Source organism: Choloepus didactylus, chromosome 18 (assembly GCF_015220235.1).
Source record: "Choloepus didactylus isolate mChoDid1 chromosome 18, mChoDid1.pri, whole genome shotgun sequence".
Classification (NCBI taxonomy): Eukaryota; Metazoa; Chordata; class Mammalia; order Pilosa; family Megalonychidae; genus Choloepus; species Choloepus didactylus.
The window spans coordinates 12,219,879-12,236,592 of record NC_051324.1 but is presented as its reverse complement, the minus strand read 5'-3'; the positions used below and the strand labels follow the sequence as shown (position 1 = coordinate 12,236,592).

At 34.6% G+C, this 16,714-nt stretch overlaps 1 protein-coding gene across 1 annotated transcript in view; it reads right to left on the bottom strand.

Annotated features, from left to right (window-relative positions):
- Positions 1-16,714, bottom strand: part of RABEP1 (rabaptin, RAB GTPase binding effector protein 1) — a 136,819-nt gene that overhangs the window by 32,091 nt on the left and 88,014 nt on the right. The window contains exons 4-8 of the mRNA XM_037808317.1: positions 15,403-15,563; positions 12,647-12,766; positions 7,693-7,828; positions 4,343-4,521; positions 2,103-2,234 (exon numbers count right to left, since the gene is read on the bottom strand). Of these exons, the coding sequence (XP_037664245.1) occupies positions 2,103-2,234; positions 4,343-4,521; positions 7,693-7,828; positions 12,647-12,766; positions 15,403-15,563 (728 nt within the window). The remainder of the gene's footprint in view (positions 1-2,102; positions 2,235-4,342; positions 4,522-7,692; positions 7,829-12,646; positions 12,767-15,402; positions 15,564-16,714) is intronic.

Sequence of the window (16,714 nt, the reverse complement as noted above, 5' to 3'; positions counted from 1 at the left end):
TATATTTACATTGTGAAATACTATTCACCATTAAATATCACCTTGGGGGAAAACATTTAATGATCTGTCAAAATCTTAAAGATAGGTTTAAGTGAAAAAAAGATACAAAACATTATATACAGTAATAATATGGACTACATATAAAAAGTGCAAAGAGAAATACATATGTTATCTTAAAAAAGAGAAAGAAAGAAAAAGAAGGAAAAGAGAGCTGATACATACCAAAATGTTAATGGTGGTTATCTCTGGGTCAGTAGAACTACCTACCAGTTATTTTTATTTTGTATGGCCTTTTCTGTACTTCCCATATTTTCCAAAATGAATATATATTACTTTGTAATGAGAAAAACATATTCTAAGCATCAGGTTAAGGAAGATATGAGGTCCTACAAGTTTTCAATGTCTTCAGCAATAAATCTAAGTCTCTAAAGCTTCCATATTAACTTTAAACCAACAGGCTAAAGCAAACTGTCACAATTCTCAAACACAAAACAATTATACTCAACATTGTATCAGATCTAAAAATGTAAAAGATACATCAAATGTCAGGAAATAATGTTATGCACAATATCACAAAGATCTGTTAAGACAGAATCAAAAATAAGAAAAATACTTCATTGTAAATCACAACAAATCTTCCTTTCCAGTTTTCATGCTTATATACTACTTTTTCAAACATTACTGGATACATGATGCAAAAACCACATACTATTTGGCTGTACCCCCAAACTGAGACATTCTCCTGGGAGTCTAACTATCAGGCTAAACAGTCCTCAGCAAACATTCCAAAATAAAGAATGTAAAAAAACAACTACGTCATACTTTGTAATGTCTACTAGGATTTTTAGAAAATATTTTTTAATGACAAACAATCCACAAACATGGAAATAAAAGTCACCAGGAAGTAGATTATACATGGCTTAGAATAAATCTGCAAACTAAACAGAAATAAGATATCTCTCAGAGGGAATAAGAGATCTTTATTCAATTTAATGGATACTAGTTCACCAGGCCAGGAAAGAAGGTGGGGTTGGGGGGAATGGGTAGGAAAGTCTAAACTGCAAGAACTGTATAAATAAGGCACTTAAACATGGAGAGTGAAGACAGAGGTCTGGTGTAGCGAAGAGAGGAGCAGCGCGTAAGGCTGGAAGGGACGGTCAACTGTGATGGCTCCTGTATGCCAAGCTAAAGACCTTACATTTTATTCTAAAGGCAGTAAGAGAAACATTTCCTTCACTAAAGAGGCGACAGGGATGAGCCTTGAAGGCTAGCAAGGCTAAGAAGAAGGATTTCAATACACAAAAGGGCAGAAGGCGGCAAGCATTCCAGACGAAGCACTAACGTGAGAGGGGACAGTGTAGCACAGTAACACAACCAACTTTCTGGAACTGAGTCGATATTATGAAGGGCCTCAATTGTCTGGGTGAGGAATTCGTACTAATTGCATAGGTACTGGAAGTCACTGGTGGGTTTTGGGTAGGGCAGTGGCCTGACTATAGCTGCCCTGAAGAAAAAGGAATTTGTCAGGAATGCTGAAGGTGCCCTGGAGTGGGCCAGGCTGAGGCAGAAACTCAGCCAAGAGGCAGTTATCACATTGTGGGTGAAAGGTGACGAGCCAGTGGGAACACCGCCTCACACTTTCCAATACCTGAAATGTTCCACCCCATCACAATCTGCCAAACCTTTCCCAGTGTTCTGAGGGCTTAAGACCAAACAGTAGTTAATACTCACATATGGGCTATAGAGAGTTGTGTTTTAACATTTTAGGTAATGTCTTTTTAAAGAAAAAGCTCAAAGTATTAGTAACATTTATTCTTCACATCAAATAAAGAATTTGCAGGTATTATTGAAAGATTCTTTCTAATGCTTTAATTTTGGAACCACTGGAAAAAAAGTACACCTATTTATTGCAGAGACAATGACAGAAACTACAACATGCTTCAAATAGTGCTACTTATAATACCTTAAAAATGAGAACTGAAAATATTATTTTATCTAGTAATCCTATAATCCCATATGAAGAATATAGTTTATTAATGTATGCATAAGATAAAAATGGTAACGTCTTGTACACACTAATTTTAATTACAGATTCACTATACCTCTTCATTTGATAACTGGGCTGAAGATTCTTCATGAGTTAAAGCACATACTACTGGTATTTTTACTTCTTCCTCAACATCAGCTTTTTTGTGATCCTTTGTCTTCGTAAGTCTTTGCTGCTCATCTTCCTCCTAGAAGTTGGGAAGAGAAATATATAGATTACCTAGGTAATATGTACTTAATGAGTCAAACAGCTCTCTAACAACTCAAAACAGTTAAGAGAGAGTAGAGCTTCATAATAAGAGAAGACTGGACAAGGTTACTTGTTTTCTAAGGGCCTCTGGTCATGATAAAATGTTTTAAGACTATAGACACAAAGTATGAGCACTGGTATAAAGAAGAAATCAGGAAGCAGATTCCAAGAAAACAATACTCTGAGAAAGTAAGGCAAAATAAAAGAAAGTAAAATCTGCCTCTAAAAAATGATTAGGAAAATTCAAATATAGCATTCCTTCTGATTATTGTAGAACATAGGGAAAAGTTATTATATTAAACATACATTAGAAACACATCAACGTGCAAGTTTACAAGAAATACAGAAGGAGTAAGTTAAGTAACGTACTAATTTACTCAACAAAGATGAAGATACCTCCAATGCCCCCTACAAGTCTAGTGGGGAGGGACAAATGCACAAACAATTATAGTACCATACAAGTATGTACAAGGTTCTATAGGAGGAGAAAAATGACTGATTTCATCTCAGGGAGCAAGGAAAGGGGGCTCACAAGAATTAACACTTTGCATGGCTATTGAAAGATCAGAAAGATGAGTTGGCCAGTTGTGTGTGAGAGGAGACAGGCAAGGGTTCCAGAGAGAGAGGCAGGGGCCAACAAGAGCAGGCATGTGGAAAGAAACTAAGTAACCTGATGTGACGGAAAAGAAGGCAAGGCAGACACAAACGGGTGCTGATTCAGTGCTTAGACCCTGGAATCAGACAGAACGGCTGAAACCTCAGACGTGCCATGACCTCACTCAGCCTGTGTCCTCATCTATAAAAGATGGATAATATTGTAGTCCCTAACTCATATGCAGAGTTTTATTTTCTTTTTTGAGAACTGTTTGAGATAAAGCTTTATATAAAGATCTTTATATAGATAGATCTTTGGAGTTCAGATTGTTTTAATGGGCAGGAGAGGCATGATTAGATCTGTACTTCAGAAATTAAATCCTTTAATTGGCTGTGGCTATACATAAGATGAAGGAGTCAGAATTAAGAGACAGAAATTTTAAAAGAATGAAACTTCGGAAAAACAAAATCTAACCAGAAGTCACAGATGGCAATTTAAAGTATTTCTTACAACACCTAGAGAAGCAGCGACCATTTCTAGGCAGCTATCCTAGGGAAATATCTGTATACATAAACAACATGGTAAGAATATATTAAGATATTAGCTGCAACACTGTTTGAAATGACAAAAAAAAAAAAAAAAAAGGAAACCAACTCACTACCGGGAGAAAGATTGTATCAGTGATAGAACATCCATGAAGGAGAGATCATGGATGTGAAAACATTATCAAAGACAAAGCTTAGATAAAAAATAAGTTCTAGAATAAATACTTATCCTATGACACCATTTGTATGAAGGAAAAAAAACAAACACCACCACTAAATGTACCCTCGTAAACACATAGAAGTGGCCTGGAAGACTACCTACCAAACTGATAAAAGTGGCTCACTTCTGGGAAGGGGTGGTATGGGAGATGTCAAGGAAGATTTTCACTTTATGTGTATTTAAACACCCCCCCCCAAAAAAAAAATTTAACATGGGTATGTATTTGTGCATTGATCATGTAAATAAAAAAGATAGAGAAAACAGGATCTTGCCTGTACAGCACTTTGGACACCTGCCTTTTCACATCACTCAGCCTCTCCATCCCCAGCCTGTCACCTGCTGATGAGGCTTTTAGAGCAACATCACAAAAGACCTGGCCTGGATTTACACAGTTCAGGAGCCCTAGGACAACTGGACAGCATTATAGAGAAAGATTTTCTCATAAATATGCACTGTTGCATTCTACAGTCTCTGAAGAGGATCATTTCTAAATCAGTTTCCTCCCCCCAGACAAGGGGTATTTCTAATGCTGAAAAGCGAAATCCCTGAAACGAAGCTTTTAAAATGGCATAATGCACCTTGTTTCAGTTTAAGCCAATCTCTAATACTCATAAAGTAACACAATCTGGGGAGGAGGGATGTGCATTGTTAACAAAGCAAGCAAGTCCTACAACACTGCTATTCACCTGATCTTTCTTCTTCAGTTCTTCAACTTGTCGGAGCTGTTCTGAGGTTAGCACAATCTCCATTCGCTGCATATCTCTCATTAGCAAACGCTGAGATTCCAGGAACTGGTCATTGGCCTTCTGCCATGTGTGTTTTAATTGGTTGTGTTGTTGTCGCTCTTGCTCCAAGAGATGGCAAACTGTTTAGGAAGCACCCCCACCAAAAACACTGAATTTTAATGGTAGGCAACTTCTTTAACACAGGGCTACTAGACATGATCTGCCCAATGGTCCATTCCGTCTGGGATTCTGCCTCTGACTGGCACCAAGGGGCAACTTGTAGGTAGACATAGCTGCTGTCCCCACACCATCCCTCTAAAGGGTCTCTCAAAACGTGCTCCTAGGAACATGTGAAAACAAGATTTCTGTTCTCAGTTTTAGAAACCCTGGGTTAAATAAATTTTTAAAGATTTCTTTCTTGCAGGACTTCGAGCTCAGAGTCTTAATTACACCTATGTTCTCTTAGGAGTAGGGGAATGAAATATAATACATTTCCCAAATTTATTTGACAAAAAAAAAAATCCCTTTATTCACAGTGCAACTCATATAACAAGTGTTCAAGGGAAAACACTTTGGGGAACATTACTATTAAGGCCAAAGACACAGTAACTACTTCTAATTGTCTTTAATACATTTTTATAAATCTGTCACCCAAGAATCCTTGAGTCCATTTAGTTTTAACCCGTCAGGATAAATCAAAGAATCTCTGCAAAATGTTTACATTGTTGATACTCATCAGTTCATCCATTTTCTACTGAAAAAAGAGTAGTATCATCTATCCAGCCCATCTACCCGGCCAAGCTAGAAACCTGAGAGACAACTCAGACTTGGGACAGTTCCTCAACCCTACGCGTTCAACTATAACAGAAGCCAACTGGCTCATTCGACCTCCTTTGCAGTACAGCCCCTCCATCTCCTGGCTTCTGCCTTAGGGTGGTCCTAATGACTGAGACCACTGCAGCAGCAGTCCCTTTTTTGTTCTTCCTGCCCTCGGTCTTGCCCTCTTCTATTCTATCCTCCACACTGCTGTCAAATTGAACTTTCTAAAATGCAAAATTGATTTTATCACTCTCCAGCTTAAAACTCTTCAGAGAAGCCAGAAGTAACAGGCCACATATGGTATGATCCCATTTATATGAAATGTCCAGAACAGGCAAATCCAGAGAGACAGAAAACAGATTACTCTTTGCCAGGGACAGGGGGAGGAGGGAATAAGGAGCGACTGCTAATGGGTACAGGGTTTCTTTCTGGGATAATGAAAATGTTCTGGAATTAAATAGAGGTGACGGTGCACAACTCTGTGAATGTACTAAAAAAAAAACAACACTGAATTGTACACTTCAAAAAGGTGAACTTTACTACATATGAATTATATCTCAATAAAGCTGTTATTTAAAAAAAAAAAAAAACCCTTCAGAGAGCTTTCTTACTGTCCATATGATGTCATCCAAAGTCCCTAGCACAAGGCCTCCATACCTGGCCACCATCTGCCTCTCCTATCCCGTACTGTGCTCTGCTGTCTCTTGCATCCCAATTGTGCAAAACTACATTGTTAACTTCCTTACCTTGTTATGCCACAAACAAATGGCCTGGAATACCATGCTCATTTTCTACTATCTGGCAAATACCTACTCATCTTTCAAAATTCCACTTAAGAACAACAGCTTTTAAGAAGTCTTATCCGTTCCTAGGACAAAAAGAATTGACCACTCTTCATTTGCGGGACTACTGCATCCTAACATACTTCCAAGCATAGCATATATAATATGCAATTGCACTAATTTTGTTGCATACCTAAATCCCCAAATTAGGCTGTAAGTTACACTGCTGCTCAATTTTTATGTCTTCTTTTGATTTAAAGACTATTTCTTTTTTGGTGTGAGTACTTCACCTTCTTCTTTAATTAACCTTCTCAGGTACTTTTCTGGGTTTATTATGAAGGTTCAGCAGCCTCAATAACTTACACTATTCCTGCAAAGGGTTGGGGCACATAGTTTAAACAGAAATTCCTCCTTCAGAGTATGGGCATCATTTTGGCTGCAACAGCACATTTTAAAACTGCTTCCTGAAAGCCAAAGATACACTCAATATTTGGGTTATTTTCACAGTATTTCATAATATTCCTCTGTAGGCTTTCATCTTTCCACTATTTGGAAAAACCAAACTCATATGCAAACCTAAATTATTTATGTAATAGCTGCATTTTCCACAGCATTTGGTATACTTAACAGTTCCCACTGTAGGACTCTACCACCACGGTCCTAATCCTGCATATGGTACTAGTGGAACCTACAAAAAGTATATAAGATTTCCAGGGGTCCACGCATTTGGATGAGGATAAAAAGTAATATCCTTATTTTCACTAACCTCTAATCAAAATTTAGCATTTCCTTCAATTATAAAATGTAGACAACAAACTACAGTAGTATAATGATACCTAGGAATGGTTACCCATAGAAATTACAGATGTTTTCATATCTTAATACAGTTGTTACAGATATCTCAATATCACTTATGCTTCTCACTAATTTAAAATTAAGAGTAGTTGTTACACCTGCTGCTAGACCTTGTCATTTCAAACATTAACACAGAAGCACATTTATTACTGTATCATAAATTTAGGGTTTTTTGTACTTGATAACTATGTCATAATATAATTGGTTTCTTTTGTAATCCTATGTATTTTATTCATTAAAAACATCATTCTAAGAGGGCTCCACAAGACTGACAAAATGACACAAAAAAGGTTAAGAACCCTAACTATAAAGGAATCATTAGAAGAACTGAAGAAAAAAAGTATGTATTTTAATGAGAGAAGGATAAGCCTTCTTCCCTGTTCCTGGAAAAGAGTCAATTCCTGCATCACTCTGCTACTAGGCTAATGAAACCAAAATTGTCCAATAAATAGGGATGTTAGTTAAGAAAACCAAAATATACTGTCTGCCTTCCCTGTCCCATGGTCACTTTGTCCCACTGTCCACATTGCCATCTCCATCAATATGAGTGTGGGGCAAAAGCACTTTAAGAAGAAGTTCCCAGCCCCATTATCTTTCTGCCCAGAGCTCATGCCTTGTGAAGTTATTACTGGGGTCCTGGAGGAAAGAGAAGCCATTAACAAATCAAGTATCTTTTAAAAAGTCTCACAACTTCAGCTTTTCATGCAAACAATCAAACCAATTGCAAAGTTTAAAGTGAATCACTAACATGCTGGGTTGGTAATTTAAAATTTGTTGTAATTAAATCAATATCAATTTAATTTACTTCCTTCTTTTAGAATAGAGAGATCAGAAATAAATAAAATACATATTTACCTTCATGCAATTCTTTCCGCAGTTTCTCAGCATCTTCCTGTAGAACAGATTTCTGAGTGTTCAATACAGCTACATACATCTCTAAATCAGTCCTACAAGATTTCTCGGCTTCCAGATAATGATTCAGTTCTTTAACCTGAAAAGACGCAATTCTATTAATATTTACAACAGTTTCTATCTTAGGTATGGTAAGTTCTGGCTGTGCCTTCAAATATTGCATTTACATTTACATAAATTCACATTTACAAAAATTAACATTTATAATTTTAAATTATGAAACAAATACATACTTACCACAGAAAACAGAAAATAACATAATCAATAATAGACATTACCCATAATAATATCACCCAGAATTAATACATAAATAATTTTGTACCTTGCTTTCCAAAAAGGTGGTTCTAATTTGCATTCCCAAAGTAATATATATGTGTTCCCATTTTATTGCAGTTTTTTTAAAACAGTAGTTAATTTCTAAGGATAAAAATGGTACCATACTCTTGTGAGTTTGCTTTTCTTTGATTTTGGGGGAAGTAATTCCAAATGGCTTAAATTTTATGTAAAGGAGTCAATTTCACAGGCACACATATTCTTGGAAGGCACAAGAGTCATGACAGAAAAACAATGATCTCACATTATAATGAGCATAAACTTCTGAAGGCAAGTACAGAATACTTAAGAAAATCATATATTTTTAAAAACACCAAATTTCTATTGGATTAACTGCAATACTTAGAATATTAACAATCCAGTCCAATATTTAAAATAGTTATACCCAAAATAAAATGCAATACTGCTCCAGAATATTAGGACTCTATAATCCTGTCTTGTAAACTGCCTACCTTAAATTCTGGCTATCTAATTAATTTTGAATTTTTCAAATGGCTATGTCTAATTTCATATTCAAGGTCATTTTCATGCTTTTTATCTTCCCAACTTCTTCAAACTTGACATAGACACTGTCTGTTTTCAGGTATCTTTACTCCAGGACCATTAATATGATACATTAGTGCTGTTCAGGGACTAAAATGATTACTTAAGCTGCCATTTGATGCTTTACTGGAGGCTGTCAGCCAACCAAAAAGATGCTAAACAAGTATAAAAAAAAGTGACTCGATTTACTTTCCCTAACACCTGTAAAGGGTGATAATTCAGTTGATGATATAAGAGTCACTATAGTAGATAAAAAATAATGATATATATAACCACTAATTCTACCAGTTATTACTTCTTAGAATAACTATTTGGTTCAATTAAAATTTAATGAATTTCTAACATTCAAAAGCTATTAAGGAGAACTCTGGGAAGATGGTGGCAGTGGTCAAACAGTGTTTGAATCACCCTGAATTGCACCACATGTCCCTGTAACAGACCCACTGGGATAACAAAATCAAAATCACATGGGCATCTACAACAAAACCAGGTAAGGAAGTATCTTCACATAAGAGAGGGTGGAGACAAACCACTGAATTCTGTCTCTACAGAAAGACCTATGTGGTGTGAACAACTATGCAGGAGAAAGTAGACGGAAGCAACAAAGGCCCTGAAAACTCCAAGAGTCAACTGGGGATCCAATGCGACAACAGCAGCTGAAACTTGGAGGAGTTTGCACACTCCAATAGTAACTGAGTACAATAACTTGGTACTGTTAAGACTTACAACCTGATTAGGATAAAAGGCATCTCATTTTCATTCCCATTTCCCTGATTTCTAGTAAGATTGAGTATCTTTTTCTCTTTGGTGAAGTGCTTGTTACCTGTTTTCCTACTAGGCCATTTGTAATTTATGAACTTGTCAATTTTTATTCATTTTGGATACTAATTTTTTGTCAGTATACGAGATATATTCTCCAAGACTGTGGCTTCTCTTTTTAATTGTTTGTGGTGTCTTCTGATAACGAAGTTTTATATTCTAATATAGCCAAATTCGTCAATCTTTTCTTTTATAGTCAATATGTTTATTTTGAGAAATCTTTTTATATATCCAAGAAGATATAGATAGTCCCTTTTTTTACATCTAAAAGTATTAAAGATTTACTTTTCACACTTAGGTTTTTAATTAATCTGTTAATTTTTGTAATGTGTGTGGTAGAAAGTTAATTTCACTTTATTCCATATCTTTAATTATCTGAAAGATATTTTTTAACAGTCCATTCCTTCCCACTGATTTGTCATGCCATCTGTTAAATATCAAATTACCAAATACACATGGTTTTATTTCTGGGCTCTCTATTCTATTTCATTGGTCCACTAGTTTATCCCTAAGCCAATAACAAACTATCTTAATTACAATAGCTTTATAGTAAGTCTTAGTATCTGGGAAGCCAAGTTTCCCCACCTTGTGTTTTTCAAAATTATGCTGGTTACATTTCTGATCCTATGCTTGTCTGTAAGAATTCTAGGATCTACTCATCAAGTTCCCTATAAACCTGTTAGGTTTTGAGTGGAATTTTGAATTTATAGATTAATTTGGGGATATCCTGCTTTATTAAACTCTGTCTTTTCATTCAGAAGCACACATGTATCCAGGTCTATATTTATAAAGAATTCCATAAAGAACTTGCCCATCTTCTTTAGATTTATTCTTAGGTAACTTATAGTTTTTTCTGCTATTTGTGAACGGGATCTTTTCTCCCTTTACATTCTTTAATTGGATATTATTGGGTTATAGAAATACCACTACCATTACACTCATACATTGATATAGTTGAAACAACTTTCCTGAGCTATTATTGGTCTAATAATCTGTACACACTCTTGCTTTTCTAAATAGATGATCCTATCAGTTTCATCAGTTCCTTTCCAGAACTTATGCCTCATTTCTTTTCCTTGTCTCATGGCATCATCTAGGATTACAAAACCCATCTGAACAAAGTTATTGAGTATGAGCCTCCTCTTAATGCCATTAATAGTAAAGCTTCTAAACATTCATCATTAGTTACAATGTTTGCTGCAGGTTTGATAAATAACCCTTTATTAGGTTATTGAATGTTTACAAACTCACCAAATGCCTTTCTGAATTCAAGATGAATATATTGTTCTACTCCTAAAATATTTTATTTGGTACTTTACAATAATAGGATTTCTGGTGATATACCATTCTTAAATTCCTAGGAATAAACCCTAACTAGTCATGATGTATTTTTTTCTTTTCCTTTTCCTTTTTTTCCCCATCTACACCACTGAATATTTTTACTTTTATATTCCTAAGTTAGGTAGATCTATAATTTTCTTTTCCTATTTTATCTTGAGCCAATTTTTGGCTATATATTTTTTATTACAAAGTTTTTCCTTTCATCTTTCAAATTTATTTATATGACATTGTTCATAGTATTTATTGTTTTTAAACCCCTAGTGATTTGCAGTTATGTTCCACAGCATTTCTAATGGTTTGAGTCCTTTTTTTCCCTATTTAGTCATCTTAGAGCTTTGTCTATTTTATTGCTTTTTCCATTTTATTCACTGTTCATTCTCATTTGTTCATTTGCTTTCCTATTTCACTAATTTCTTCTCTGATCTGAATTATTCCCTTCCAATTTTTTCAGTTTGTACTATTGTTTTTTAAGATTCTTGTGTCAAATATTCAAATAACTCTAAATATTTTTCAGTTCCTCTTTCCATGTGAGTTAATTCATTTTTTAATTTCCATGCATTTTAACAATCCTTTTATTGTACATAATTTAATTACTCTGTGGTCAGAGAGTTTAGTGTGTGTAACATGAATTCTTAGAAATTTGTTGACACTTCCTTTGTGACCTTACTGTGAAAAGTATAATGTACCTAAAAAAAACAAGACTGTCGCAGGCACTAATCTCAGTGCTTAACATGTATTAGCTTATATAATCCTTATAATAACCTTATGAGGTAGGCAGTATTATGATTCCCATTTTACACTAAACCAAAATTAAGATTAAGTAATTTGCCCAAGGTCACCCAGCTAATAAATACTGAGATCTTAACTACAAGGCTCAACTACTGTATAAAACACAGTTATATTTTGTGGGTACATAGTTCTGCATGTCTATTACTTTTAGATTATTAATCAAACTGTTCAAAACTTCTATATCCCTACTCATATTTTATCTGCATGCACTATCAGCTGCTAAACGTCTATTTAAATCTCCAACCATAATTGCGAACGTCAATTTATCCTTATAATTGTCCATATTTTAGTTCACCTCTTACAAGGCCACATACGGTACATTCAAGTTCATGATTTTTCTTTTTTATGGGACTGTTCATTAACTTGGGTCCCTTTTTAACTCTATTAATTCTTATTTCCCCTTAAATCTTACCTGTTTGATATTACAATTGCTATAGCAACTTTCTTTTGGTTAGTATTAACATGGTATGTATTTACCCTTTATTTTCAATCTTACACTGTGGTTTTATTTTGGGTCTATCTCTTGTAAGCAATATAAAGTTAGATTTTTAAAATCTAATCCGATAGGATTATTGACACATTCCCATATTTTTCTACAATCCCATTTATGCTTTTGTGTCCTGTTTTTTTCTTTGCTTTTTTCTTCTTTTTTTTTTTGCCTTCTTTTAATTATTAGTTTTTTCAACATTCCCTTTGTATTTCCTCTGCTGTGTTTTTATGGCCAACAAATCCAGCCATACTCAATGATCAATTCTGGGCCTGACTTCAGGACACAAAGTCAACTTTGAAAAGCTTATTTCCCTTGATAAGAAAATGACTGAGCCAAGGTCTCATTCTGAAAAGAAAATGAATACTAATTTTGTGACAAAGGAAAACAAATATCATCACTGTTGTTATTTGAAATATCCATAAGGGCAAAATCATCTCTGAGCCATTTTTGGCATTTTAAAGAAAGCAAGATGCTTAAGATGCATAGTCATTACAGTTTTTCACCCTTAGTGATTCTAATTTTGCTCATGGCAATAGGACAGAATCTTGAGTTTCAAACAAATGAGTTAAGATGCTTCACAACCTTTGAGGCCTCCAGCTCTTTAATCTTGTCTTCAGCCTCTGTCAGTTTATCTTTCAGAGCTGCAATTTCCTTCTCCATGGGCATCACAACAGACCGAAGTTTCTCAGCATCCTCTTGGGCCTACAGTTAAAAAGAATTAAATGCTGACGACTCACTGATTTATTGTTTTTCTAAGAAACTCTGACTCACCCACTTGCTAAAAATTACAACAGTAACTATCAAGCATTACATTAGCATTCACAAAACTGTACGAAGTCTTAACTTTTTAAATGTTGCCTTACTTTGAATGTCAAGTCATTATCATAGTTTTCCCTAAATATTTCATTTAGAAGTTGGGAGTAAGCAGAAAAATTGTTTCAATATGACAAATTCGCCTTTTGAACTGAGTTGGAAAGTATGCCATATATAAAAGGTAACACATAATAAATCTTTAACCTAATTTGTACAATTCCTGATTACTTAATGAGACCATAATTTCTAAAGCATACTAAAAAGACTGATTCTTTTTTAGATATAAAAAAATAGAATATATTTTCTAAAATGTCAGAAAAGTATCTTGTTATAAAAAGAATTCCATCCAGTTACTTAACATAGTACTTTAAATCTCATTTTCCTTTATAATATTTAAATGATGCACACCTTCATTCTCAAAGACACGAATTAAAAGGAAACAACGTCCACAAATTAGCAAGCTGGTAAAATTAATTTTCATTAAATAGAAACAGATATATAGATATATGCACAGAAACAAAGGCAGACTCACAAAGCTGGCTTTTTTCCATCTCATGAATAAAAATTAACCTTATTCACTGAATTTAAATAAGCTTAAACTTATCCTAAATAGTTGTTCAGGATAAAGAAAACATCATACATGCCCAAATATGGGTAAGTATTTTCCCCCAAAAATATAACCCTCAGAAAAGAGAGATTCATTTTGGTTTCTAGTCCTTACAAGTCATTTCATCTATTTTATTCTGAACTTTGGAAAAGATATGTTAGCTTAAAATATCTTCAGTCGAGGCTAGTTTGGGATGCTTACAGAGGTCACCTGAAAAAAATCAGCAAGGAAAGCAACAGGAGGGAGTAGGCAAAGAAATTTAACACAGATTATTAATACAAATATGGCCTTACAATGTCAAGTGCTGGATGTCATTTTAACTTTTAAAGATTTCTGTTTTTTAATGACAGAAAGGTCATTAAAAACAAGGAAAATGTGAGAAACTGTCACAATGAAGAGGCACATAAAGAGATGTAAATAAATGCAATGTGATAAACTGGATGGGATCCTGGAACAGAAAAAAAAAGGACACTAGGTAAAAACTAAGGAGAGTTGAATACAAAGAATGAACTTTAGTTAATAATAATTAATCAATATTGTTTCATTAATTGTGACAAACAAAGGAGAAACTGGGTATGGAATACACAGGAACTCTGGACTATTTCGAATTTTTCTACAAATCAAAAAAAAATCAAAAAAACTTTATTTAAAAAACTAAAATTTAAAAAGTGATCATTTAAGTGGAAGATCGTGGAAATCATAAATATGAATATATTAGAAAAATGGGGAAAAAAACTAGCCTCATGTGAATGGGTACTTGTGATTTGTGACAATATTTCCAGTGAAAGCATCAAACATGAATTTATCTCAAATGACTCTGAGAGAAGTAAATGCTTTGTGCTTTGGGTAACTATGTTATATGACTAAGTGGCTTGGGTGATGACGAAGACATTGTCAGATGCTCGTGAAGAATCTCAATTACAATTCTTTCCCTGAAATGAAAGAACGGAAAACACTAGTTCCTATGGTTTAAGCTTTTGCTTTGGGTATTGGAATTTCAGATGATTTTTACATTATTAAAAATACTAATTAAATAACCTTCTGAATACATAACAAGGGTCCATAACATGTATCAAGGATTAGGCACCAAGGATTATGATTAAACCAACTGAAAAGAAAAAATAATTTATACTTATTATTTTATATAATACACTATTTTAAATACACATGTTTATAAATCAATAAAATAAAAGTTTATATAAACAAACAGACCAAAAGTCTTTTAAAATCTTCTCAGTGGGAAACAGCTCACCTTAACATTTAGTTGCCTCATGTTTAAACATAATATGATAATATGTCAGGAATAATATGTTGTACATTCTTCACACAGGAACCAAGGTTTATTTAGAAAGAAAGAAAACTAACATCTGTCCTGAAGCTTTTGGTCAGACACAATGCCCAAGCAACCATACTCATTCAACAAATATTTACTGAGCACCTATGTGCTAGTCACTATCCTCAGCATTTAGTATACACAAGTAAATAAGACTCCTCTCAGAGAGCTTACATTCTGGCAATGAGTAAAGGGCAGCAAACAATAAACGTATATTATAAGGAAATACACATTATGGAAGACGAAAAACTGGTGCAGACTAAGGGAGATCAGGAGAGTGGTGATGGGTGACAGGGGGAGGTGGGCAGGTTACAATGTAAAATAGGGTGGTGGGGACAGGCCTCGTGAGGGGGTGGCCTCTGATCAAAGATCTAAAGAAGGTGAGGGCGTTAGCCATAGATACATCTGGGGGAAAAGCATCAAATCACCTTGCACTATATTTAAGTTGGTGTCCCAATAATTCTTCTAACAGAGAACATTCAAGTACAACTTCCATTATCACAATAATATTAGTTAAAACACCCTGCATTTGGATTCAAATATTTCTACAGATGAATATTAGAACATTTCTATATTCCATCATACCTTTTTCATTTCATTTTCTAAATTTTCTTCCTCTTGACCTTCAGACAGCCTTCTCCTTAAGTCAGCTATTTCCCTCTCCGTGGATTCTCGATACTGTGCCCACTGTGTTCGCTCCTGCTCCAGCCTGAGGTGGAACTGGTGCTCATAGTCACGAACTGTTTCTACAAAACATCGCCAAATATTTCATGTCTAAGCATTATAGAAAAAAAAAGTTCTGATACCCTAGAATTTTAAAAATACATAAAGAACTTAAGCCTAACTTCTTGAAATTTTTTAATTCACTTAAAAAAAAAAAAAAAACACCTAAACTAGTTCTTATTAAGTGCAGAAATTGTGTTGAGTGCTTTAAATCATCAGTTTTGATCTTCACAATAAACCTGTGCCATAAATTATTTTACAGATGAGGACAGCTTAGGGAAAGGTCAAAATATTTGGCCAATGTTTCACAACCAGGAAGAAGCAGAAATAGAATTCAATCAAACCTAAGGCCCACTCCAAAATCCACGTTCAACACCACACAATGGCTCCCAAGACAAATGTAACATGCCACCCCAATCCAACTATCTGAAAGTGTGAGAAAAGGGATCTGTATCTATGATATTTTACTCTAACCCAAGATTCCAAAATGACACAAATTCTAGAAAGTCTTTATAATTATAAATGGCTTTATCTATAACTTTTAAAACACTATGTTACAGACACCACTGGTTGCCCATTAATATCCACTCCTCCTCCTTCCTTACTAACAAAATCCCAATTTTGTTTAGGAAGTCAATGCACCCAGTTTAAAAACTACATTTTCCAGTTTCCCTTGCAGTTACAGGTAACCTCTCACTTCTGACCAATAAAGTTTAAGAAGAGTATACGCTGGAGATTTCCAGGAAATTTTTGCTTGTGTGATGCTGACTGAAAATGAAGCAGCCATTTTATAGCCACGAGGCAAAGATGAAGTTGAAAACCACATACTAAGGATGAAGGAACAGAAGGACTGAAAGACAACATAGAATCATTATACCAACTCTGGATTACCTACTTCTCTACTTCTTGTTCTATGAAAAAGATAAAAACTCCTATTTGGCCACTACAATCAGGATTGCTACATGAGTTCTAAAGTAATCCCTAGATGATAAAGGCACAAACTCAGAAATAGAAACTTTGTTTGGGCTAGCCTTACCTGCTTTCTTACAAAGAGAACTAAGACAGAAAATGATGCACAAATGTGAAGACAGGAAAAACATCATCACTCTTTCACATTTAAAATATTGACTAAACTAATTCTAGGAATCAAAAGATTCAGGAGGCAACTTCCTTC